At 49.3% G+C, this 26823-nt stretch overlaps 1 protein-coding gene across 7 annotated transcripts in view; it reads right to left on the bottom strand.

Annotated features, from left to right (window-relative positions):
- Positions 1-223: 223 nt before the first annotated feature.
- Positions 224-26823, bottom strand: part of kcnip4 (Kv channel interacting protein 4) — a 1191104-nt gene continuing 1164504 nt past the window's right edge. For all 7 annotated transcript variants that reach the window (XM_038791487.1, XM_038791491.1, XM_038791492.1 and 4 more), the window contains 4 exons: positions 19522-19629; positions 14217-14321; positions 10481-10543; positions 224-857 (listed from right to left, as the gene is read on the bottom strand). In XM_038791487.1, coding sequence (XP_038647415.1) covers positions 810-857; positions 10481-10543; positions 14217-14321; positions 19522-19629 — 324 coding nt within the window. In that variant the 3' untranslated portion in view covers positions 224-809. The remainder of the gene's footprint in view (positions 858-10480; positions 10544-14216; positions 14322-19521; positions 19630-26823) is intronic.

Genomic DNA, 26823 nt, shown 5'->3' with positions numbered 1-26823 from the left:
TACCTTTGATAAAGGGTCACCTGGACCTGAAACATTAGCTCTTTTCTCTCCCTACAGATGCTGCCAGACCTGCTGAGATTTTCCAGCATTTTCTCTTTCGTTTCAGATTCCAGCATCTGCAGTAATTTGCTTTTATAGATATACACACACTCTCATGCACACCCACCCATAGACACATCCACCCATACACACACTCCAATATACACACACATGCACACCCATATGCACAGAGACCCATATGCACACACACCCATCCATGCACACACACTCACACACCCATACACACCCTCCCATGCGCACACGCCCATACATACACACACCCATATGCACACACCCATAACATACACACATACACATGCCCGCCTATACACTCACACACCCGTGCACACGCACAACCATACATGCACACTCATACACACACACACCCATACACATGGACAACCATACACACACATACAAAATCTGCTTCTCATCCACAGTAGTGACATAACCATAGACTTTGTTATCTTTCAGAAGTGTCAGAGCCTTAGTTTGGGAAAGCATGCATTCTACATGTGCAATTAACTCAAAAAGATATTAAAATAATAGACTCCATTCTTAATTTCATGACATGTATATGTTCATAACTCTAAAAAATATTTACTAGTTGAAAGCTTTACATCTGACCAAAGCTCGTTTGCATAATACATTATCTCAGCTGTTGCTGAGTTCAGTTTTAGTTGCAGTGGTTTTGTCACTGATCACAGTCACTCATCCTTTAACATAGAATCTGTGAAGTTGTCCATTAAAGTGCTTGATTGTTGCTGTTTTTAAATGATATTTTCGAAGAGCTGCATGGATTTCATGATATTTTCATCCTGTGCAGAAGAAAACAGAAGACAATGTAGTTTTGACCTGCGGCAGAAACTGTTGTGCACTGTGCAGTAAATCCAAGGGAACAAAACCTTGCCAGGTGAATCTTTAAAAGATATCTTCAGCTCATTGATCTCCTCCCTGTGGAATACTAACTCTACCCATTACAAATATCTCCCCATTACAAATCCAGTCTAAGATATTTCAGCCTTCAGCTTCACTTTCTCGTACCTCCCTCTCGTACTGTGAATCAGTCGCTCTATAAAGAAGCACTCCTCCCTCTGTCTGAAGTTGCCCTTCACATCCTTGAAACTCTTCACCTGATTACTAAAATGGAGATTAATTTCTCGTCTGATAGATGTCTGGCAAAGGCAGTTGTGAATGCAAGTACCAAGAACTTCTTCCGAGAGACATGGTAGAGGTCCAGCCCGTCATAATTTGAGTGAATGAATCATAAGAAGAGTGACCATCTTCCTGACTATAGCTTGGACATTAATCATATCCAAGTGAACAGTCTTCTCACCAGGACTTGTAGGCACCTTGTATTTTTGAATAAAGTTTCATTTATGCACCACAGATATTTCAGATGATATAAAAATGATTTAGGGGCACTATGTTTTAAGAGTATACATAGTAGATATGTAAATACCCATGTCTAAATCTGTAGAGTACTACCAGAACAAGACTCTTCACATGGAGAAACTGTCGACAAAGTGAAAACACTTTTGCAGTGAGCACAGTAGTTCTCATTTGTAACTGAACAATGGCCACCATATTTATTATTTTTAATCAATTTTTAACATCAAACCAGGAATAAAGAGAACAAAAAAACTGTCAATAACTAGCTTGCCTAACAGTCAATGCTACCAAAATAATCAACTATGGATATCTGGTGCTTGGCATCAAAGTATAGCCAGTTCTTAAAATGGAACCACTTGTTAGTAACATATCAAGCTATTGTATTTTGCATCGGTAAGACCTCCTGATTTCACCTTTGTAACATTGACTGACTCTGCCCCTGACTCAGCTCATTTGTTGTTGAAATCCTTATCCACAACTTTGTCAACTCTAGACTTAGATATTCAAATGCACTCCCGTTCTTTGACATCCACACTCCGTAAACTTGAGGTCATCCAAAACTGCTGCTCATGTCCCAACTCGCCAGAAGTCCAGTTCATCCATCACCTCTTTGCTCGTTGACCTACACTGACGCCTGAATAAACACCTTAACTTTAAAAATCTCATTCTTGTTGTCAAATCAATCTTTGACCTTGCCCATCCTTTTCTCTGTATTCTCTTCCAGCCCTAAGCTGCCTGAGATCTTTTCACTCCAATGCTGGTCTCTTGAGAATCCATTGGCAGCTTTGCCTTCAGCTGCCAAGGGCCTAATCCCGGGAATTCCTCCCTGAACTCTTCTGCCTTGCTTCTTATCTTCCACTGTTAAGTTAAACAAGTGCCAGGCAATAAACATCTCCAATAAGAGAGAATCCAAACAGTCTCCTTGATGTTCAATGGCATTACCATTGCTGAATCCCCTCACCATCAACATATTGGTGATTACCATTGACCAGAAACTTAACTAGACCAGTCATATAAATACTGTTTATTTAGAATTGAGGAGTAGGAAAGTTATCTTCAAGAGTACTGTGTGCAGTTCTGGTCGCAATATGATAAAGAGGATATGAAGACATTGGAGAGGATGTAGGGAAGATTTATAAATGATCATGGGGGCAGCATGGTAGCAAAAGTGGATAGCACTGTGGCTTCACAGCACCAGGGTCCCAGGTTCGATTCCCTGCTGGGTCACTGTCTGTGCAGAGTCTGCACGTTCTCCCCGTGTCTGTGTGGGTTTCCTCCGGGTGCTCCGGTTTCCTCCCACAGTCCAAAGACGTGCAGGTTTGATGGATTGGCCATGCTAAATTGCCCTTAGCGACTAAAAAAAAGAATAGGAGGGATGATTGGGTTACGGGGATAGGGTGGAAGTGAGGGCTTAAGTGGGTCGGTGCAGACTTGATAGGCCCAATGGCCTCCTTCTGCACTGTATGTTCTATATCTATGTAATCACAGAAATGTGGGGTATACATTTGAGGGAAGGATTGAAAGGCTGAGTTTATTTTTTTCTTGAAAATAAATGGCTGAAGGATGATTGAGTAAAGATCTTTAAAATTATGGAAGGCTTTAATAGAGTGGATACAGAGAGAATGTTTCCTCTTGTGGAGAAGAGCATAACTAGAAGCCATTAATATAAGCTAGTCATTGAGAAATCCAATAGGGAACTCAGAAGAAAATTCTTTACCCAAAAAGTGGTGAGAATGTGGAGCTCACTACCACAGGGAGAGGTTGAAGTGTTGTAGACATTTAAGAGGAAGCTAGATAAGCATACAATGGGACAATCGAATAGATGGTTACAATGGCAGATTTAAATGAGAAAAGATATGGAGGAGGTATAAATGCAGTATAAATACTGGCATAGGCTGACTGGGACGAATGACCTGTTTCTGTGCCATATGACCTATATATACTGTATCTATAAGAACAGTTAAAGGCTAAGATTTCTGCAATGAGTAACTCACCTCCTGATTCCCCAAAGCCTGTCCACCATCTCCATGGCACAAGTTGTAATGGAATACTCTCCACTTGCCTGATGAGAGCAGCTCCAACAAACCTCAAGAAGCTCAACATCATCCAGAACACAGCAGCCCACTTGGTTGTCACACCATCACCACATTAAACATTCACATTCTCCACCACCATGGATAGTACCAGCTACTGCCAAGCCTCTCTCGACATAACCTTCCAAATGTTCTGTACATAGTACAGGGGCCTCACGGTAGCATGGTGGTTAGCATCAATGCTTCACAGCTCCAGGGTCCCAGGTTCGATTCCCGGCTGGGTCACTGTCTGTGTGGAGTCTGCACGTCCTCCCCGTGTGCGCGTGGGTTTCCTCCGGGTGTTCCGGTTTCCTCCCACAGTCCAAAGATGTGCGGGTTAGGTGGATTGGCCATGCTAAATTGCCCATAGTGTAAGGTTAATGGGGGGATTGTTGGGTTACGGGTATACGGGTTACGTGGGTTTAAGTGGGGTGATCATTGTTCGGCACAACATCGAGGGCCGAAGGGCTTGTTCTGTGCTGTACTGTTCTATGTTCTATGTTCTATAGTGATATTTAGAACTAAGCCAGCTGCTGAAGGGGTTGGTTAGAACTTTCTTTCATTTTACTTTTTAAAAAAAGGGCAGGAATCTCCGACCGTCGAGGTCGGAATCAGGAAAGGCGATTGGGCGGAGAGTCAGGCGTGAGGTCAAAACCGTGCCTGGCGCCGGGCAACCGCCAAAATGCCATGCTCTAGTACCTCGACAACTGCGCCAATACATTCTACTCCACATGAACAGTAAACACCATCTGCATATCATTAGCAAGCCTGACCCGGTATTCTCCGGAGTCTCCGCAATGCTCCACCTCTGTTGGCAGGAATTATCAATGGCGGGTTTCACTTGTGGTTTCAAAATCAGGCCGATGAGGGAGAGAGAGAGGAGGGAGGACATGTAGAGGCACAACCGTGGGCCGTCAGACCACTGGCAGGGCTAGCTGGTGGTGATGGTGGGGTGGGGGGGAACATCTGCAAGGCCCCTGATGTGGGAAGTGGGGGGGGGGTGCGGATGGAGGAGACACTGAGGGGTGATCAGTTGATGGTCCCTGGGACAGAGGCACCCAAGCACGGACCGCCATTGCTGCGGCCTGCAAAGCAGCCAGCTTGCTGCACACCCACTGACCGCCCTCCATGGCCTGTGGTCGGGCAGAATGACACTGGCCGTATTGTGTATTGGTGCGCCAGGGCTGATGGGGCGCTCTAATCACCTCCAGATTCACCGACTAGGTGGCCTTGGTCAGCGACACAGACACCCTGTCCCTCAGTAGCACTATCCACCGTCCAGCTGGGTCATTCCTGCATGCGGGCTGGCCATTCCAACACATGGTCCCATGGGATGGAGAGGGATGGGGATGGGGCACCGGAGCCGTGCACTGAGCACTGGCTGAACTGGGGTCCCTGACCCAAGCCCACCGTCCATCACTCCCCTCCCCCACCCCAGCGCTCCATCTGTAGCCAGCCCAGCCCAGCCTAGCACATCCCTCACACCTGTCTGACAGAGTACAGAGCTGGTTGAAACGTTGTGAACATGTGTTTATTGTGCAACAGATCCATGCCCTCGTCCCTAATGCTATACTGTCTGCTGCACCCGTGCCAACCCTACTGGTGTCTATCTTTCTGGCCTTTCAGGCTTCATGGGCGACCGGGCCTGGATGGGCCTGGCTGCTGTTCAGGTTTCCCAGGTGGCATGGGGCTGCACTCCCTGTGGTAGTGAGCCTGCTGCCTATCAGATGGACCAAGGACAGGGTGGGGAGAGGGAGCACTGTGGGCACTGTGGTGTTCCGGTACCTCATCTGCGAGAGTCAATGGCATCACCTCCTCCTCTCACGTGGTGCCCGATGTGGTGCCCGATGGCCCATGGGCTACTCCTTGGGATGGGGGTGTGAGTGGAGGTAACCCCTGAGGCGCCCAAGCCAGCTTCCGCTGCCAGTCCATGTGGCCTGCTCCCCGCTCGACCACGGTCTCAATGCTCATGGCAATAGAGAACAGGGAGTGGATCGTCTCCCTCTGGGACTACCACATCACCCTGTGACAGTGCCACCATCTTCTGGGTCTTTGCCACATCGCCAGCGCCCAGGTGAATCCAGCAATGCCCTTTGTCATGACCCGCTGTGACTGGCCCTGGTAAATAGCTTTCTATGACAGGGCAGCCCTATCCTAGGTCTTGGCCACTGCCCGCACAGAAGGCTCCCAGTCTTGGGCATCTCGTCCCATGGCCGATACCTTCGTCCCAAGACCTCCACCACGGATGTCGCCCGTGCAATCTTGGCCTGGGTGGCACGCATGGTCAGCACCAGCTCCTGCCAATGTTGGACTCCTCCAACTTCAGCTGCACTCGCTGAAAGGTTGCTGATAACCCCTCATGCAGACCCTGGCTCTGTGACTGCATCTCCACTATCAATGGGACCGCCCTCTCCAGATGCCTAAAATCCATCTGGACGGCAGCTAGTTCCTGGGGTTGGGCCGCCCACCGACCGTCCACCCCCTCGGTGGTTCCTACCACCTTCTGCTGTACCACAGCATGTGTGGTGCGTAAAAGATGGTGCCCAGGAGCATCTTCACGAAAGTGCCCAACTGAGGACCGAGATGACTGTCTCTGGGGTGGTGGAGGGTGCTGGAGACAGGTGTGTTGGGAAGTCAGTGTTGCCCCCGGGCTGGTGTTCCCGGGTGTCTCAGGCTGCGGGTCAAGGGTTCTCGGCTCTGTCCATGTCCTCTTCCGCGCTGCTATCCACTTGAGGTTTGGTTTGACTTGATCTGATTTATTATTGTCATATGTATTAGTATACAGTGAAAATATTGGGTGGAATTCTCCAACCCCCCGCCGGGTCGGAGAATCGCCGGCGGGCCGCGCGAAACACGTAACGCCGCCCCGATGCTGGGACGCAATTCGCCGCTCCATTGGGGCCGGCGTGGTCGGCGCGACGCAGGTTGGGGTACGCGATGACTCTCTACCCCAGGCTCGCACGGACCGGCGCGCCGATTCTCCAGCCCGGATGGGCCAAGCGGCCGTCATCAAAAAGCCAAGTCCCGCTGGCGCTGTACTAACATAGAACAGTACAGCACAGCACAGTACAGCTCCTCTGAGCCAGCGTGACCTCGGTGCTGAAAGGGCCGGGTGCGGCCTGTTGTGGCGGGGTGGGGGGGGGGGCTCCGTAGTAGCCTGGCCCGCGATCGGGGCCCACCAATCGGCGGGCCGGCCTCTCTGCCCTCCGGCCCCTTTCCTCCGCGCTGGCTCCTGTAGCCCTGCGCCATTTGGCATCAGGGCCGGCGCGGGGAAGAAGGCCACTGCGCATGCGCCAGTTGGCGCCAGCCTAACTGCGCATGTGCGGACCCCACGGTGCCGGGTTCAGGCAGGGATCGGCAGCTGGAGCGGCGTGGACCACTCCAGCGCCATGCTACCCCACTGTGGTCCACAGAATGGGGTCCCGGAACGGGTGCAAAAACCAGAGTAAAACACTTTCTTGCAATACAATGCAATACAGACAAGGCATACCGTACATAGGAAAGGAAGGAGAGACTCCAGAATGTTGGCGTTGTGGTCGGGGGCGGGGCCTGCCTCATCGCCAGGAGATCTTGCACGACACAAGACATGACGCATGATTGGATTGCAGGTTGCGGTTGCGGGTGGTGTTGGTCGGGGGTGTAGGGGTGGTGTGGGGGTAGAGGTGGTGGAGGGGTGGTGCGGGGATGTGTGGGTTGTTGGGGTGATGGTGGAGGGGGGTTTGGTGAGGGTTTGAGGTTTGGTGGTGGAGGGTTTGGGGAGGGGGTGTGGGGGTGAAGGGCTTGTAGGAAGGGGATGTGAGGGTGGTGGTGGTAAAGGGGTGGTAGTGGTGGAGTGGGGTTTGGGGAGGGATGTGGGGATGGTGGTAGGAGTGGCAGCACGGTAGCATTGTGGATAGCACAATTGCTTCACAGCTCCAGGGTCCCATGTTCGATTCTGGCTTGGGTCACTGTCTGTGTAGAGTCTGCACATCCTCCCCGTGTTTGCGTGGGTTTCCTCTGGGTGCTGCGGTTTCCTCCCACAGTCCAAAGATGTGCAGGTTAGGTGGATTGGCCGTGATAAATTGCCCTTAGTGTCCAAATTGCCCTTAGTGTTGGGTGGGGTTACTGGGTTATGGGGATAGGGTGGAGGTGTTGACCTTGGGTAGGGTGCTCTTTCCAGGAGCCGGTGTAGACTTGATGGGCCGAATGGCCTCCTTCTGCACTGTAAATTCTATAATAAACATGTACCATGGGGAGCCACAACTCAGCGGGGTCTCACCCGATGCTGACCCCTGCCCTGGTGACCGCCCTCTCTGCTGCGGTAAGGGGCTGCAGGTCCAGTGGTTCTCCCTCATGGCGGTTGTGGGCCGCCTTCTACTGGGGGTGGGGAGGCGGGGGAGACAGAAAATGCACAGTGTTAGACATCGGACGCATGCAGCACAGGGGATGTGTAGCTGGTGGCCTTCGTGGCCAGGACACCTGGTCATGACGACTGGCTTGGGTGCTGGCATGTGGTGCAAGGTGGGAGTTGCGTCGCCCTCCGGGAGGGGGTTGTGGTTATGGGTGTGTGGGGTGGGGGTTGGTGCAAGGGGCACAGTGCTGCCTACTCATCCTGGCCCTTCTGAGGAGGTTGTGCAGTTTTTTCCAACATTGCTGGCTGGTCCTAGCGATGGGGCCCACGGCGCTCACGACCGCTGCCACCTGCGTCCAAGCCTGGTGTATGGTGGTGGTTGGCAACCTCCTTCCTACCCCCGGGAACATCCACTGTCTCTCCTCCACTGCAAACTGGGGTGCCGCTTTTCGTGCTGCCATCTGCTTGCCTGGGATGAGTGTGTGTGGGGAATGGAGTGCTAATATGCGGCTTCAACTTATCAGCCTCACGACTGTACATCCTGACCCCAGTGAATCCGACTCCATTTTCATTGGAATCTATTGTGTTCCACGTGGCACCAGAACTAGTCAATTAAGGGCTGATAAATTGGTCCGGGAACAGCACCAACTTTGCTGTCGTAGAAGTCCACCGATTGCGTCCCGGCGTCAACACTTAGGGCGGGATTCTGTGAAAATGGGGCTATGTTCCAGCGCCGGTGGGAAAACCGGTGCTAACCACACCGGTGAGGAATTCTCCAATTTTTCGGACACTAGTCTGACAACGGAGTGGTTGGCACTGCTCCAGCGCGGAACGGCCGGTGTGATCTCGCGCATGCGCGGACCGACTGGTGTATTTCCACACACGCGCAGACCGGCCAGCGTATTTCTGCGCATGCACGGGGGTTCTCTTCTCCGAGCTGGTCCCCTGGCAATATGGCAGGGCCCTACAGGGGCTCGGCGTGGAGGAAAGAAGGCCCCCCACGGAACCAGCCCGCCAGCAGTTCGGTAGGCCCCAATCGCGGGCCAGGCCACCGTGCCCCCCGCCCACCCCCCGGGTCGGATCCCTCCGTGCCCCCCCCAGGACCGCCCTCACACGTAATTCACGTAATTCACGCCGGCGGGCCTGGCCAAAACTGGACAGCCACTCGGCCCATCAAGGCCGGGAGAATCACTGGCGGGGCCACTGTGAACAGCCCCCGACCGGCTTGGCGGGAATCCCGCCAGCCACCGGAAAACGGCACCGGAGAATAGTGCAACCGGCGTCGGGGCGGGATTCGCGCCTCCCCCCGGGGATTCTCCGACCTAGCGAAGGGTCGGAGAATCCCGGCCATGGTCTCTGAACTGGAGAATCCAGCCTGTGATACTGACACCATAGTTAAAGGAGTCAGTTTTCAGTCATGATTAATGACACCTTGATTGAGTTATCTGAATTCGATGTGTATTGAATTGTTTGTCTTGAAAATAGAGCTTGAATGTAGCTTTAATAAAGTAGATGTTCAAAGGATCAGTTTCTATAACTCAATACAAATTTAATGTGTCAGAACAAAAGAATGATAACCTGCATGAATACAGCCTTTCACAGTTGCTGGCAGGTGTCCTATCACTTCACTCCAAGTCCCAAAGAATATAGGATAGCAACTGACATCATAAAGTCTGAGCCAGTCATCAGGCAAATGCAAGGTAGTGTGATTAGAAAGAGTGAAATGTCAGGTTCCACAATGCCGCAGTGTGCAGGAACAAGGAGAGGGCTCAGAGGTGGAACTTGGTAAACAGAGAAGCTCCAGGAAATGGCATTGCAGAACAAAGAAGTGAATACATGAATACATGAGAGTGAAGCATGTGTACCTGCCCAAGGCTCAGATAGAGAGTAAAGATCCAATGAATTGTCATGCCACTGTCTTGGTTTGTTAAATATAGCTTCCATTTCTTAATAAATGTATTGATTTACTAGATCAAAGTGTCACTTGTCGCCTTACTGGTTTTAGTCTTGTCAAACTAAATCCTGATCGAGTCAAAAAACCCACACTGCGACCTAGAAGGACAAGAGCAGCAGATGCATGGGGACACCACCGCCTGCAAGTTCCTCTCCAAGCCACTAACCATCCTGATTTTAAAAGATACCACTCATCCTTACCTGCCATTTTATCAAAATCTTGAAACACCCTCCCCAGCAACATTGTGGATGTATCACCGAGACTCCTGTACCTACACCACATGGACTGCAGAGGCTCAGGAAAGCGGGTCATCAGCACCTTCTCAAGGGTAATGGGAAACAAATATTGGCCTTGCCTGGCAATGCTCACCTCCAATGGATGAATAAAGAAAGACACTCTTTAAAATCTACCTCTGTGACCTTTTGATCATTGGCTCTAATATATCCTTATTTGGCTGGGTGTCAAACTTTATTTCATAACACTCCTGTGAGGTGCCTTGGGAGAATTTACTGCACGAAAGGTACTATATAAATACAAATCGATGTTGATTTAAATTTACAATTGGAACACACGATACAACATGTCTAAAGCATCCATAGTTAGCGCTTTGAACTCTGAGTGTGAGAATGAGGGAGAGAAAGAGACAGGGAAACACTCAAGATTATGGACAATACTAAATGGTGAACAACTCACTTTTTGGCAGGTATCAATGAATTCATCAATGGTGACAACCCCATCTTTATTTTTATCCATTTTCTGTTAAAAGAATCAAGCAAAAAAACAACATTATGACAAAAAAAGACCAACTAAACATAAAGCTGTCCAGCCAGAAATAATCCCTTGTAACATATGGAAATAGTTAAAATTTTGAGAAAAAAACATAGAAGAATAGTAAGCATGACAGTTTATATTTAGTAACACATTTCTGGTTATTTAAATATTTGGGATGCTGAAAGTGTTCTCAATTCTGCCACATAAATAACCGAGCAGAGATGCCTGTGTGCCACACAACAGCATGATGCAAATGTGTACTTATTACTGATTATATTGGTAAGATTCTGAGTGCCAAATTCCAGTGGGTCTCAAATACTGGCACTTACCCCAACTATTCCCGCTCAGCACGATCAACAGGATGTGGGATTAGGGGGAGGGGTACCTAATTTGTGTGGATCCAGTTGTCATGCACATCATTGCAGGTGCATTTTAGGAACCCCAATCTGTCCCCTAGAGCCAGGATGTTCAGTGCCTTTGCCTGTTTAGGAGGGAAGTTGTATTGGCTCCTCTGGAAATATAGAAATCAGAATCCAAAGGGCATAATTTACAAGGGATCCGAAGTAAAAATAAAACAAAAAGCCACTTTGAACCTTCAGGGTTCCAGACCACCGCTTGGCGTGGGCGTTCACAGTGTGATATCTTTATACCATTCAGGAGGTCGATGTGCCTCATCCTTCAATGTACAAGCCTTCAAACACACACTGGATCCCTTTGGGGTCAGGAAAGCATGAACTCCCAATATCAGCTCTACTCCTTTCATGTCAGCATTATTCCTGGATTCGGCTGGAGTTCACATTCTGCAGGATTCCTACAGGAACTCTCATGGAAGTTCACTGCAACAGTCGAGGATTTCCAGGGCTTTGACCTTTAAGGTATACCAAGAAACATTCCATTCCACCCAGCCAGTGGGCAGGTCGCCCTAAGGTGCTCTTGCTCTGCTTCCATTTCAAAAAAAAATTTAGAGCAGCCAATTCTGGTTTTCCAATCAAGGGGCAATTTAACGTGGCCAATCCACCTACCCTGCACATCTAGTGGAGTGCCACAGGGATCCGTGCTGGGGCCACAATTATTCACAATATACATCAATGATTTGTACGAGGGAAGTGAATGCACTATTGCCAAGTTTGTGGATGACACAAAAATAGGTGGAAAGGCAAGTGGTGAGTATGACAAGCTTACAGAGGGATAGACAGGTTAGGTGAGTGGGCAAAAACTTGGCAGATAGAATATAATGTGGGAAAATGTGAAGTTATGCACTTTGGTAGGGAGCTGAATATTATTTAAATGGAGAAAGCTGCAGCACAAAGGATTTTGGAGGCACTCGTGCATAAATCACAAAACTCTAGCATGCAAGTTCAGCAGGTAATTGGGAAGGCAAATGGAATTTTGGCCTTTATTTAAAAGGGAATGGAGTATAAAGTGAGGTGGTGCGATTCTCGCGATTCTCCCAGCCCCATGCCGGGCTGGAGAATTGGCGCAACAACGACACGCTGGCCTGACGCCAGCGCGCGATTCTCCGAGATGCGGAGAATTGGTGCCATTTGCGCCGGCGCGTTTGGCGCGGCGCGGTCACGGGCCGCTGAACGAGGCCGGGCTGCCGATTCTCCGGCCCGGATGGGCCGAGCTGCCGGTGGGAACTTTGCACGAAGGGTCAGGGGGGAGAGGGGTCTCCGACCCCGGGGAGGGTCTCCGATGGGATCTGGCCCGCGATCGGGGCAGGTCAGCCTCTCCTCCCCCCCCGGGCCTACTTTATTGTGCGTCTGGCCCCAGAAACCCCACGCCATGTTGCGATAGGGCTGGCGCATTCCGTAAAGCTACTGCGCTTGCACGGGTTGGTGTCGCACCCACCTGTGGGGGCCAGAATCGCTAATGCCCGCACCCATTTTCTGCCATCGTGAAATGCGACGGCGTTCACGATGGCGCGGATATTCTATCCCGCGATTGGAGAATCGCGCACAGGGTCCTTCCTGTTTATTCCTTTATTTCCCCTTTCTTTTATTTTGCTATTTGTGATCATGGATGATTAATGGGCATGTATCTTTAAGTTAAGCAGCAGAATTCATAAGTTACAGGAGGGAATACTAGTTCCTGCTGGTTTGAACAGGAGGCTTCAGACGCGTTGGCAGTAGAGAGGGTTGGTTTGATTGGCTGGTGACCAATGAAAGGACCTAAAAGGTTATACACTGCCCAGTAATGGGGGGTGATTGGATCCTATCCCAGTAGGATACTTTTCAGAGTCCCAAGGAGTTGCTGTTTGATCCTGGCAGCACAAAGTCCAGGTCCTGCTACTCTCTCCCTTCTGTGTTTCTCTCAAGAAAAAAAAAACCTGAGTTCTGTATTCCTCAAACTGAAGAGAACCTGAATGAATAAATCTGCAGAGAAGACCATCACAGGACAAGCTTGCTGTGGAGGAAAGTGTGCGAGAAACCATCACCTGAAACAAAGACTCTTTTTCATTTTGCTTATTATTCTTACCCCTTTCCACTCTTATGTGTTTGTGTTTTGTGTGTGTATGTGTAGAGGGTGGGGGCAAGTTAAAGCGGGGAATTAGGAATTGGATAATGGTTAACCAGTTGTATTTGCTGCATATTTGCGATTAATAACAAGTAATTGTGTTTACGTTTAACAATCTGGTGACTATAATTATTCGGCAGCCAAGGGCCAAAGAGTTTGAATATTTGGTTAATTCACTTATGTTGTGACTCCGGGACAAGTGGGGCTGGAATTACCTCTGCAGTAGCCCAGGGTGCCGTGACAAAAAATAGGGAAGTCCTGCTAAAACTACACAAGGCACTAGTTAGACCACACCTGGAAAAGTGTGAGCAATCTTGGTCCCCTTATCTAAGAAAAAATGTACTGGCATTGGAGGCAGTCCAGAGAAGATTCACTAGGTTGATCCAGGGTGTGGAGGGATTTTCTTATGAGAAGAGGTTGAGTAGGTTGGGCCTGTACTCATTAGAGTTTAGAAGAATGAGAGGCGACCTTATTGAGACACATAGGATTCTCAGGGGGCTTGACAGGGTAGATGCTGAGAGGTTGTTTCCTCTTGAGGGAGAGTCTAGGACCAGAGGGCGTAATCTCAGAGTAAGGAGTCACCCATTTAAGACAGAGACTAGGAGGAATTACCTCTCCCAGAGGGTAGTGAATCTGTGGAATTCTTTACTGCAGAGAGCTGTAGATGCTGGGCCGTTAATCATGTTCAAGTCTGAGATAGACAGATTTTTAATCAGCAAATAAGGGATAAGGCAGGAATGTGGAGTAATTATATCAGGGCAGCCATGATTTCATTGGATGGCAGGACAGATTTGATGGGCCGAGTTGCCTACATCTGCTCCTAGATCTTATGGTCTCTCTGGTCTCTCTTCCAAATTGAAAACCCATTGTTTCTTCAGTCTTTGCTCAGGACTCTGATATTGGGAATCAGCCTCTTGTTAATTTGAATTAACTTCCATATATTGTTGGCAACGTACATAGTGCATATATATCTGATTGCTGATATGATTTCTATGTTCATTGAATAAAAAATTTCTAAAATACTTTTGAAAGAATGCTATAAAATGAACTGCTATGGAAAGAACTAATTGTTGCATTTTCCTCCGTTTTCTCGGTTAAATGTGCTGTTTCCGTGTTCTCTAAAATATTGTTCATCACAAACCTGGAAAAAAATCTCAACATGTTGTCGAGGCGTTTCCTCTCTGAGAATAGGATAAGTATATTTTCCCATCATGTCATAAATAGATTTCATAATGTCCAACATCTCCTGCAAGCCATAATGATTAAAAGACATATGATTAGATAAAGCCAGTATGTGCAAAGTTATCCATTATACATATGATTACATCACAGTAACTTCATTGAAGCCTACTTGTGACAATAAGCGATTATTATTATTACATTTTATGCAAATATTATTCACCCGCTTTTCTGGCTGCGCACAATGGCCGGAATTCTCTGCCAGCATGATTCTCCGTTATGCCGGTGCCCGGGGAATTCCCGACAGCATGGGGCTGCTCGACAATGGGAAACCGCATTGACCGGCCGGCGTAACGGTGAATCCCGCCGGTTGGTTGGGGCAGAAATTATCTAATGTGACCCTGAACCCTCTTCCAGTGTTGGACGTTCCTGTGAATACAGTATTGGTTCCTATGGGGTGTCAGCACTAAAGGGGGAACATACGAGAGAAGAAAAGTCTTAAGTGCCTGGAGTTGGAGGAAGTAGAGGTCGGGTTCAAAAATTGTCTTGCTTTCTCGGCCTTTGCTGTTAGTGATTTGGAGCAGGGCATTGAAGAAGCAGTTGATTAACTTACAGAAGTGTAAGGAGGGAAATTGTAAGGGCAGGGATGCAAAAGTAGACCTTGCCACCTGACTTCTTTCCGCCACTTTCTAAGCTGAAAGAAATTGAGCTGAACATGATAGCCCGACTCCAGTCAATTCCAGAACGCTGTTCAATTGGAGAAATCCTGCATGATCTGGGGTGTGACACAGCTGTTCTTTTTTCTTCACTTATTGTTTGAAGTTCTGAAGATGCACGGAATGCGTTAAATGCCCAGGAAGAGCAAGGCTCCCAATACCGTGCCCCAGGGAACTCCACTCTAAACATTCCTTGAGTTAGAAAAACAATGCGAACCACTATTCCAATTCCAGTCCACCAGACAATTTCATAAACATGTAGCTGCTGTTACTTTTATTTCTACTATTACTCACGAGTCTGTTGTTCGGCACTTTAACAGATGCCTTTTGGAAGTCCATGGGCGCGATTCTCCGCTCCCCACGCCGGGTGGGAGAATCGTGGGAGGGCCGGGCGACTCATGACACGCCCCCCCAGGCACCCGCTGCGATTCTCTCTCCCCCCCCCCCCCCCCCCCCCCGCTCGGAGGAATGGGCGCTGCCGTTTTTCACGGCGACCGGCGATTCTCCGGCCCGGGTGGGCTGAGCGGCCTGCCGTTCGTGACCGGTTCATGACAGCGGCAACCACGCCTGGTTGCTGCCGTCGTGAACATGGGCGCCAAATGCTCGTTTGAAGCTTGTGGGGGGCGGAAAGGGGATTGAACACCACGGCCTTGCTCGGAAGGGGACTGGCCCACGATCGGTGCCCACCGATCATTTGGCCGGCGTCTCAAAGCGACGCACTCTTTCCCCTCCGCCGCCCCGCAAGATCAAGCTGCCACGCCTTGCGGGGCAGCAGAGGGGAAGACGGCAACCGCGCATGCGCGGGTTTGAGCCGTCAGCTGTCATGACGTCAGCCGCACATGCGCGGGTTGGAGCCGGCCAACCTGCGCATGCGCAGCTGACGTCACTTAGGCGCCGCCATCGCGTCATTCTCGGCACGGCGTCAAGGCCCGGTGGCCAAGAGTTACGGAGCGCTGCTCCTAGCCCCCTGGGTGGGGGTGAATATGGTGAGAGGAGCGGCCTCCGAGGCCGTCGTGAAACTCGGCCGAGTTTACGACGGCCTTCCCGATTTTTCGCGGGAGCGGCAAATTCCGCCCCATATATACCAAATCAGCAATGTTATCTTCATCAAAAAACGCAAGGTAATTCGCCCTTAACATATCAGTAAAATACTTTGTGTGACCTTGCCATCTCCGTCCTGCCCTTCCCTGAATTATCTACAATTGTCCGTGAGGTGGATGACGATTAGGGAGACATCCAACTATTGGCCATTCATTTTCACCTAGCCTCAATGTTGAGGCTGGAGAAGAGGTTCCAGGATGAGAAGACACCTGGCAGGTCACCCTTCTCAAGTCCCATGCACAAAGAGGAGGAGGGGTGGGAGGGTACCTCCCTCAATGGCTCCCGTTCCAGATTGGGCTCTTTGAGGTTGGCTCTCTGAGGCAGTACCTCTGCCTGAGTGAGGGCGTCTCCAGCCAATTGATACTCCCAGTGTGTTAAATCGATGTGGGACTGCTGTGATCACCAGGGATCAGTTCCCCTGTATCTTGCCATCTGGGATGGAAAACCCCACCATCCAAGATACCTGCCTGTGGTAATTATAAGAATGATGGGTGGAGGCTCGTGGGCAGCATAAACACCAGCGTAGAGCTGTTGGACAGAATGGTCTGTTTCTGTGCTCTCGGTACTTTGTTGTACTTGTAACACCCACTGCTTGCAAGGCTCTGCCGTTGGAATGTCTAACTGCTTACAGTGAAATATGATTGGCGGGATTCACCGTCCACTACACATGATATCTGTTGCAGTGTGCACCCGGGATTCTCCGTCTCACCAGCCAATGGGGTTTCCCTTTGTGGGAAGCCCCACGCCATCGGTAAATCCCCGGGCTGCCGACGCAACAGAGAATCCTGACAGCGGAGAATCCAGCCCGTCATGTTTTAATGGCTCTATGATCAGAATTCTTCTAACTTATCTTTGTTGTAAATTTTCATTCTATATTACTTTCCATGGTAGCACAGTGGTTAGCACTTTTGCTTCACGGCGCCAGGGTCCCAGGGTCGATTCCAGACTTGGGACACTGCCTGTGCGGAGTCTGCACGTTCTCCCTGTATCTGCATGGGTTTCTTCCGGGCACTCCTGTTTCCTCCCGCAAAGTCCCAAAAGACGTGGGGCTGGATTCTCCGATTTGGAGCCTATGTCACCACATCGGCGTGGGAACTGAGGAAAACTGGCGCAAAGTGGCCACCGATGCCCCGTTTTGCTGGGGGCTAGCAGCGAGGCAGCATAGAGCACCCGGTTCTAGTTGCCGATACGGCCTGGAGAATTGCCAGGTCCATAGCCGTGCACGCGCATGGCGACGGCCTGCAGCTGCCACGCTGTGCTACACGGCAGAGGCGGCTCGCAGACCCAGCCTGCAAAATTGTCCCCCACTTCGGCAGTGCCCCGGACTGCCCCACCACAGTGCCCCCAGCCCCGAACATGTCCCCCCCCCGTCCGCGGATCGCCCCTCCGACTGTGACGGCGCTGGACTGAGTCCGCAGCCGCCACGCAGAGTTCCCGATGGATAAGACCACACATGTCCTGCGCGAACTTGGCCGGTCGGGGACGGAGCATTGGGGGGCAGACCTCAGGAAATGGCCTCAGCAGAGCATCGCGAAAGCGGCCCCGTCCCCGATTCTGTCAGGAATTTGGATTCTCCGGCCCGTCACCAAACGCGATTTCGGCGTTGGCGACCAGAGAATCCAGCCCATGCTGTTCGGTAATTTGGACATTCTAAATTCTTCCTCTGTGTACCCGAACTGGCGCCGGAGTGTGGCAACTGGGGGATTTTCACAGTAACTTCATTGCAGTGATAATGTAAGCCTACGTGTGAGAATAAAAATTATTACTTTCCTAATTTAAGTTGTCCCACAAATATTTGAACACATTTCATGTACCTTTTAACATAAGTTACTGAACACAGATCAATCCTAATTTCCTTAATGTTCAGAACATTTTGAAATTCAAGTGCGAACAACTTATTTTGAACCAAAGTTAATTGATAGACAAATCAGTAACAACGACATCAGCTATCAATTGAACCTTCTCTGGCACATTAATCTTTTTATTGATTGGAACAAAATGCCTCCAGGAAGCCACAAACACATATTAATGCTTTTGTCAATGCAGTTGATTTTTTCTTTGTATATGAGCTGGCAAAGGAACGGGATACTGCCAGAGGCAACCATGACAAAGTTAAATATCTTGTGAGCTTGCTCTGGGTAGGTGCTAAGAACAGAGACAAATCTGGACAAGGAGTGCAGAGTGTTGAGAACATGTTCCAGACTGTCTCCAACCCTGTGCCTGAAATTAGTGGGACAACGAAAGAGAAAGCTGTTCTACTTCCACCTCACCACCTAGATCTCGATTTATTTCCCAACATATGCAAAGAGATGGTCACTGGCCATCCTTTGCACATCACATTTAAATGTCGACAAGGGTTGCAGGTTAATCTTGCTCCTTATTGTCACTGCTTTTCCACCTTTCGGCAGTGTTAGAGTAAAGGCAGAATTAGCTCCTTGAACAGGTAACACAAACTGATGAATGGAAGGATGATTGATGATTGACTGATGAATTTTGACAGAAATCATTTGGGATTCAGACGGCCCTCTGTCTCCTTGTTTTGCATCATGCGAGTGCCTTCTAACTGACTGCCACATCCACTATTGTATACGGCTGCCTGATCTTGGAAATGTATAATTTCAAGGGGCAGGGATGGGTACAAAGACAGCCTTCAGGGTGAAACAGCTTTAGACACTGCTAATTGAGGAGTTACATGAGCATGGCATAAAAAATTTTAAGCTTGTTATTTTGTCTGCTGTTTCCAGAAATCCTGATGCAAATGCCAAACATAAGCAGAACATTTTCTTGGCATGCTGGTTATGCATCAATTAGGAATTAGCTGTAAAGTTTCACTGCTTCTGGCAATATCGTTCCCATTCACGCAGTTACCAATGTTTGGGATTCATTCTAATTACAGGCTATTGCAGATACTCACAGTAAAGATACTCTGCCACCTTAAAAAGGGGGGTGGGGGAGGATGAGGTTTGGCGGCCAGGAAACATCAGACATTGACTCGATTACAGAAATATGTTACAAAAATCAAAGTATAATTACCAAAGTACCAGGAATATAAATCTTTGCTGCAATTTAGATTTGATGATAATATTCTCCACTGTGATCTACTTGAAGGGCTATATTTATTTATTTATTTATTCCTGCCTCGACAGATTATGCCAGGGCTGTCTCATTCTAAGTCATTTATTTGTTCATGTTCAGCTTTCTTCCAGGCAGAAGGTTTATTGTGCATACTGGGAGATTTTATGTTTTGAATGGAATCCAACAGTTTTATTACATCTCATTCAAAAGCTCAGAAAGAATCAAAGCAGCGAGTCAAAACATCCTGGAAAATCTCCGCACATTACTCGACATAAAAGGAGGGAATACAATTCATTGTTTATCACTGTGAGTGTGCCAAGAATCACTTATTCAACACAAAAGTTCTCAGAAAGCGAAGTGCATTACATAATATACCTCCTTAGTTACATATCCATCCTTATTTATGTCATATAAGTTGAACGCCCATTTAAGTTTGTCCTGTATCGTTCCACGAAGTAAGACAGATAGACCCATAACAAAATCCTGAAATAACAAAGAATTAAAAGTTTAAGACATGTTCAACCTATTTATTATACATGAAAAACAGTGAGTTCAACATTCTAATGACATTATATTTGTAGGTGGCTCTGTGAGAGTACCTTGTTCCATCGAACATGTTGTCACTGTCAATCAATTGAGCTCAAGTTATTTATGTCGATTGTAAATGCAGTACTTAAGATTCACCACAGAGTGGCATTGTGGCAGGCAGGCACCTAGCTCAAGCTAAGTCATGACAATTCCTTTGTACTCAATTCCGCGCCCACAAAGATCCATCTTTTTGCTTATTTCCTGCTCCGGTTTTTGCCAACAATTGTGAGTTCCACTTCTGGAATCTATTCTGCTTTCCAAATCCTTTGCTTTTGCCGCAGTATTGGTTACTGTTGTGCTGCCCCTTTCTCTCCAGTGTTTATTAGATAGCTACTGCGGCCACTTGGCCACCTTGCCTCTTGTCTTCTCAGCTGCTTGGATACTCTGATTTGATTGTTTGCTCGCTAATCTGCTGATCAGCCTATCTGATGGCCTGCATGGTGACCTCACCAGACTGTTGATTGCTGCCAGGCCCTCAACTTGCCTCAGTCGCCCAGCACTCCGCCCCCCGCCCCCCACCCCCCCCCCCCCCCCCCACCCACCCCCCCCCCCCCCCCCCCCCTCCCTCCCCCCCTCCCCTCCGCCCCCCAGCCTGTCAACCCATTTGGTGGAAGTCAATTATCACACTGCACTTTCCTGTACTCATCAAAATGGAATTAAAGAAGCAGTTAAAGAGGAAACATTTTAAGGGCTAAATGGAAAGAGCCAGGAAATCAGACTAACTTTGTAGCTATTACAGCGAGCCAGCATTGCATGATGGACTGAATGGCTTCCTTCTGATCTGTAACCATTCTATATTCATTTTTAAAATATATTTCCGCAGACAAGTATTAATCTTTATTTAATTAACTCTTCTCATAATAACCCTGACGTTAATATTTAATTTTATTGGTCAAGGTCTGGCTCGTATTTAACATTAGTGTCGAAGAACCCTTTCAATTTATTAATACAACAACTTTATTCAATTATTTCTTCCTTGTCTTCCCTCTCATTCTTTCAGTTTATTTTAATTCTTTATCGTGGCCTCCACTGTCCATCCTCTCCCTAATCTATTCCCCCATTCCTTTTGCCTCCAGCCCTGCTCATGCCATTGTTCTCTCTTCCCACTATTTTTCATTCCTGCTTAGCTGCACATAATCTTGACTCCTTGTGTGCAACACCGTGGGCAGTTGACTTGCGTCTGCAGAACGCAAAGGGGACTCACTGACACTTCTCACGTACATTGGGCAACAGTGGAATTCAATCCCCAAATCACCAAAATAAGATTTGAGAAGAGTGATATTTGATTTATTCAGTCATATGGAATAAATATATTGGTTTAAAATAATAAATCTTCTAACGTGCCTTGAGCAACACCATGGGAGATCTCTAGTTGAAGTATAGTATAGAATATAGTAGACAGTATAGAAATACAGTAATGCATATAGTAGAAATATGGAGGTAAGGTGGCACAGTGGTTAGCACTGCCGCCTCACAGCTCCAGGGACCCGGGTTCAATTCCAGCCTTGGGTGACTGTGTGCAGTTTGCACTTCCTTCCCGTGTCTGTGTGGGTTTCCTCTGGGTGCTCCGGTTTCCTCCCACAGTCCTAAGATGTGCAGTATAGCTGGATTTGCCATGCTAAAATTGCCCCTTAGTGTCCAGGGGTGTACGGTTTATGTGGCGTTATGGGCACAGGGCGGGTGACTGGGCCCAGGTAGGGTGTTCGTCCAGAGGGTCACTGCAGACTCAATGGGCCAAATGGCCTCCTTCTGCACTGTGGAAATTCTATGATGAAAAGAAACATTCAAGATAATACTATGCAGGGCAGCACGGTGGCGCAGTGGGTTAGCACTGCAGTCTAACGGCGCTGAGGTCCCAGGTTCGATCCCGGCTCTGAGTCACTGTCCGGGTGGAGTTTGCACATTCTCCCCGTGTTTGCGTGGTTTTGCCCCCACAGCCCAAAAATGTGCAAGCTAGGTGGATTGGCCACTCTAAATTGCCCCTTAATTGGAAAAATGATTGGGTACTCTAAATTTATTTAAAAAAAGATAATACTATGCATAAAATATGATAATACTGTTAATAAACTGCAGAGATCATTAGTTTTAAAAATGATAATCCAGTGATTCAATTGGACAGTAAAGATTCAGGTGAATTGACTGTTGTAACTTCCTACATAGCAGATAATGCACTTCAAAGTTATTTGTTGCATGTTAAGAACTTTGAGACAGTTCCCAGAGCTATGGGGTGGGATTCTCTAATCCCGCGGCAGAGTGTCCACGCCGTCGTAAACGGGCCAACCCCACGATTAAATCTGGGCCGCAAAAGGGGCCAGCAAGGCACTGGAGCGGTTCATGCTGCTCCAGCTGCTGATCCCGGCACGAACTGGGCGCCGCGGGATCCGCGCATGCGCTGTGGCACCGGTGCCAACGCGCGCATGCGCAGTGCCTTCCTTCAATGCGCCGGCTCCGACACATGGCACAGGACTAAAGGGGCTGGCGCGGAAGAAACGAGGGCCCCCACCACCCACTAGAGAGGCCCCCACACCCCGGGGTCAGACCCCCCTCCTCCCACAGGCTGCCCCCCCGACTCTTCCACGCCGAGTTCCTGCCGGCTGAGAGTAGATGTGGACGGCGTCGGCAGGACTCGGTGTTTTTACAACGGCCGCTTGGCCCATCCCAGGCTGAGAATCGGTGGGCCGGCTGTGTAGAGTGGCCCCCGACCGGCGCCGTGCCAACCATGCCGGCGCCAATTCTCCGCTCTGCGAAGAATCGCGTGCCGGCGTCGGGGAACGTGGTGTGATTCGCGTCGGTCGCAGGGATTCTCTGGCCTGGCCCCTCGGGGGCTGAGAGAATCCCGCCCATGATAAGCTGTTCTGTAAACAATGGTCTTCATTTCAAGAAAGTTATCTAAAAGAATGATATGATCATGAAACCTGAACCTTCCACAGACAATTTATAATCTGTTCTACTGTGGGAGATGATTCAAACAATTCAATCTCTGAGCAAAGATTCTGAAAAATACATTCCACCTCTTAAATGGTAAATCAGCAAAGTGTCAGGATATCTATCCAGTACAATGCATCCTAGACCTGGGCACGGTATTTGCAAATTTTCCATAATTCGGAAACCATGCTCCATACAGCATGTGACTATCCGAACCTGCACTTATCCTTGCAACCTTCTATTCTTCTACTTACCAGACATTCATACAGCTTTGATTTAAACATGTTTAACTGACACAGCATTAACTTGAAGGGCGTGATTTTCCAGCCGCGTTACGCCAGTGACTAATGGGAGAGGCCCGAAAACGAGAACCGCGCCAGGTGCCAAACAGTTTGCGATGCAACCGGCTGCTCCCCTGGGTGAAATCGGGATCTCACCGTAGCATGGTTAGAAACCAATTAGCACCACTTAGGCCGTATTTCCATACAATTAATGGGAGGGACCCCATATCCAATGGCCTCCCATGATTCATCAGTCCTCCCAGCAAGTGGTCACACTGGTGCCAATTAGTAGTCCTTTTGAAAAATGTGAACGTGGTGGATGGCGTTCTACGGGGAGCCGAGGTGGTGAGTAGCCATCTTTGCTCACAGGCAAAAAGCCTAGGGGCCAGAGAGTGGGCGAGTGCTAAGGGGCAGAGCGCGATGCCTGGAAAGATGGGCCAAGGTTTCGGAGGTCGGAAGCATAGCGGAGGAAAGTGACAGAGGCATCATACAAGTTGTACTCAAGGGTTTTTAATGTGTTACAGGTGTCATACAATTTCCCACAACCGATGGTGTCAGCCCAATCTCACCACCACCCCCTACCCCCCCTTCACCCCCTACGTACTCCCTTTCTACCCTCTGTCCCCTCCCCCAGTGCACTCAATGATTTTGATGTGCTTGGCCTTCATTGCTCTACCGCATATCTAGGTGTCTCCCTAGGATGCACACCTGAGGTGCTCTGGATTGGATTGGATTGGATTGGATTTGTTTATTGTCACGTGAACCGAGGTACAGTGAAAAGTATTTTTCTGCAAGCAGCTCAACAGATCATTCAGTACATGGAAGAAAAGGGAATTAAACAAAATTCAAGAAAATACATAATAGGGCAACACAAGATATACAATGTAACTACATAAGCATTGGCATCGGATGAAGCATACAGGGTGTAGTGTTAATGAGGTCAGTCAATAAGTGGGTCATTTAGGAGTCTGGTGACGGTGGGGAAGAAGCTGTTTTTGAGTCTGTTCGTGCGTGTTCTCAGACTTTTGTATCTCCTGCCCGATGGAAGAAGTTGGAAAAGTGAGTAAGCTGGGTGGGAGGGATCCTTGATTATGCTGCCCACTTTCCCCAGGCAGCGGGAGGTGTAGATGGAGTCCATGGATAGGAGGCAGGTTTGTGTGATGGACTGGGCGGTATTCATGACTCTCTGAAGTTCCTTGCGGTCCCGGGCCGAGCAGTTGCCATACCAGGCTGTGATGCAGCCCGATAGGATGCTTTCTATACTGCATCTGTAAAAGTTGGTAAGGGTTAACGTGGACATGCCGAATTTCCTTAGTTTCCTGAGGAAGTATAGGCGCTGTTGTGCTTTCTTGGTGATAGTGTCGACGTGAGTGGACCAGGACAGATTTTTGCTGATGTGCACCCCTAGGAATTTGAAACTGCTAACCATCTCTACCTCGGCCCCGTTGATGCTGACAGGGGCGTGTACCGTACTTTGCTTCCTGAAGTCGATGACCGGCTCTTTAGTTTTGCTGGCATTGAGGGAGAGATTGTTGTCGTTACACCACTCCACTAGGTTCTCTATCTCCCTCCTGTATTCTGACTCATCGTTATTCGAGATCCGGCCCACTATGGTCGTATCGTCAGCAAACTTGTAGATGGAGTTGGAACCAAGTTATGCCACGCAGTCGTGTGTGTACAGGGAGTAGAGTAGGGGGCTAAGTACGCAGCCTTGCGGGGCACCGGTGTTGAGGACTATTGTGGAGGAGGTGTTGGTGTTCATTCTTACTGATTGTGGTCTTTGGTCAGAAAATCAAGGATCCAGTTGCAGAGTGGAGAGCCAAGTCCTAGGTTTTGGAGCTTTGATATGAGCTTGGCTGGGATTATGGTGTTGAAGGCGGAGCTGTAGTCAATAAATAGGAGTCTGATGTAGGAGTCCTTGTTTTCGAGATGCTCTAGGGATGAGTGTAGGGCCAGGGAAATGGCGTCTGATGTGGACCGGTGGCGACGGTATGCGAATTGAAGTGGGTCAAGGCGTTCCGGGAGTATGGAGGTGATGCGCTTCATGATCAGCCTCTCAAAGCACTTCATTACAACTAACGTCAGGGCCACCGGGCGGTAGTCATTGAGGCACGTTGCCTGGTTCTTCTTTGGTACCGGTATGATGGTGGTCTTCTTGAAGCCGGTGGGGACCTCGGAGTGGAGTAGGGACAGGTTAAAGATGTCTGTGAATACCTCCACCAGCTGGTCTGCGCAGGCTCTGAGTGCACGACCAGGGATCCCATCCGGGCTCGTCGCCTTCCATGGGTTCACTTTCAGGAAGGCCGATCTGACTTCTGAAGCTGTGATGGTGGGTATGGGTGAGTTATGGGCAGCTGGGGCACTCGACAGTGGATTGTTGGTTACCTGCTCGAACCGAGCATAGAATGCATTAAATTCATCGGGAGGGGTGCACTGCTGCCAGAGATACTGCTTGGCTTCGCTTTGTAGCCCGTTATGTTGTTTAGTCCTTGCCACAACTGCCGAGAGTCTGTCTGTGACTCTAGCTTAGTTTGATATTCTCTCTTGGCATCTCGGATGGCTTTGCGGAGGTCGTACCTGGATTTCTTGTATAGGACAGGGTCGTCTGCCTTGAACGTCTCAGATCTGTCCTTCAGTAGGTAGTCAATCTCGCGGTTGAGCCATGGTTTCCGGTTGGGGAACGTACGTACTGCTTTCTTTGGCACGCAGTCGTCCACACATTTGCTGATGAAGTCTGTGACGGTGGTGGCATACTCATTTTAGTTAGTCGCTGAGTTCTTAAATATGGACCAGTCCACTGTCTCTAAGCAGTCACGTAAGAGCTCTTCTGTCTCCTCAGATCAGCACTGCACAACCTTCTTAGCTGGCTTCTCCCGCTTGAGTTTCTGTTTATAAGCCGGGAGAAGGAGCACAGTCTTATGGTCTGATTTCCCAAAATGCGGTCGGGGGATGGAACGGTAGGCGCCCTTGATTTTTGAGTAGCAGTGGTCAAGACTGTTTTCGCCCCTGGTGGGACAGGAGATGTGCTGGTGGAATTTTGGCAGTACACTCTTGAGGTTGGACTTGTTGAAGTCTCCGGCCACGATGAACAAGGCCTCCGGGTGTTCTGACCTTACCTTGTCCCATGGTCTTTGATCCCATGGTCTTTGAAGCCCATGGTGGGCGTCCTCTTGGGCTGGAGAGCCCTGGTGCACTTGTTGACGGCACATGCACAGCGGTGCTGTCCTAACTCGCGCACTGACCTCGAGACATGACCTCATCAGATAGTGTAGAACTCGGGGGAGCTGGTGGCCACCATCACCATTCCTTGGGATGGGTCTAGGTTGGCACTCAGTGCCCTCTTCTCCCGGTCGGTGCCCATAGGGCCCTGGGTTTGGGTTTCACCTTGGGATGGAGGGCCAGCTGGTTCCAGCCCAGCTGTCCCTGCATCATCTGACTCTGCCACCTTGGCGGCACCCCGATGTCAGCACCAAATTGTTGACGCCCTCAGCGATGCTCCTCAGTGATTGAGCCATGCTCCGCAGCACCTCAGCAATGCCCACCTGCAATTGGGACAAGCTCCGCTGCACCTCGGCCATTCCCATCTGAGAGTGGGACATGTCCCGCAGCATCTCATCAAGGTCCATCTGGTACTGGATCACATCCCCTTGCGAGTCGGACATTCTGCCGAGCCCCTCAGCCCTGGCCGTTACCGACTGCGCGATGCCTTGGACACCTTCACTCATGGTGCCGACGTCGTGCACCAGGCTCTCCAATGCGATTGTCACCCTAGCAGTGTTGGCCTCAGTGCCATGTATTGTCGGTAACATCTCCTGCTCCCACAGCCTCTGGGACTCCTCTAATCAGCTGACATCTCCCTCTGAATGTGCTGACTGCACCATAA

This window comes from Scyliorhinus canicula, chromosome 3 (genome assembly GCF_902713615.1).
Source record: "Scyliorhinus canicula chromosome 3, sScyCan1.1, whole genome shotgun sequence".
NCBI lineage: Eukaryota > Metazoa > Chordata > Chondrichthyes > Carcharhiniformes > Scyliorhinidae > Scyliorhinus > Scyliorhinus canicula.
The sequence above is the reverse complement of the archived record's forward strand: the minus strand, read 5'-3'. Positions and strand labels throughout refer to the sequence as shown.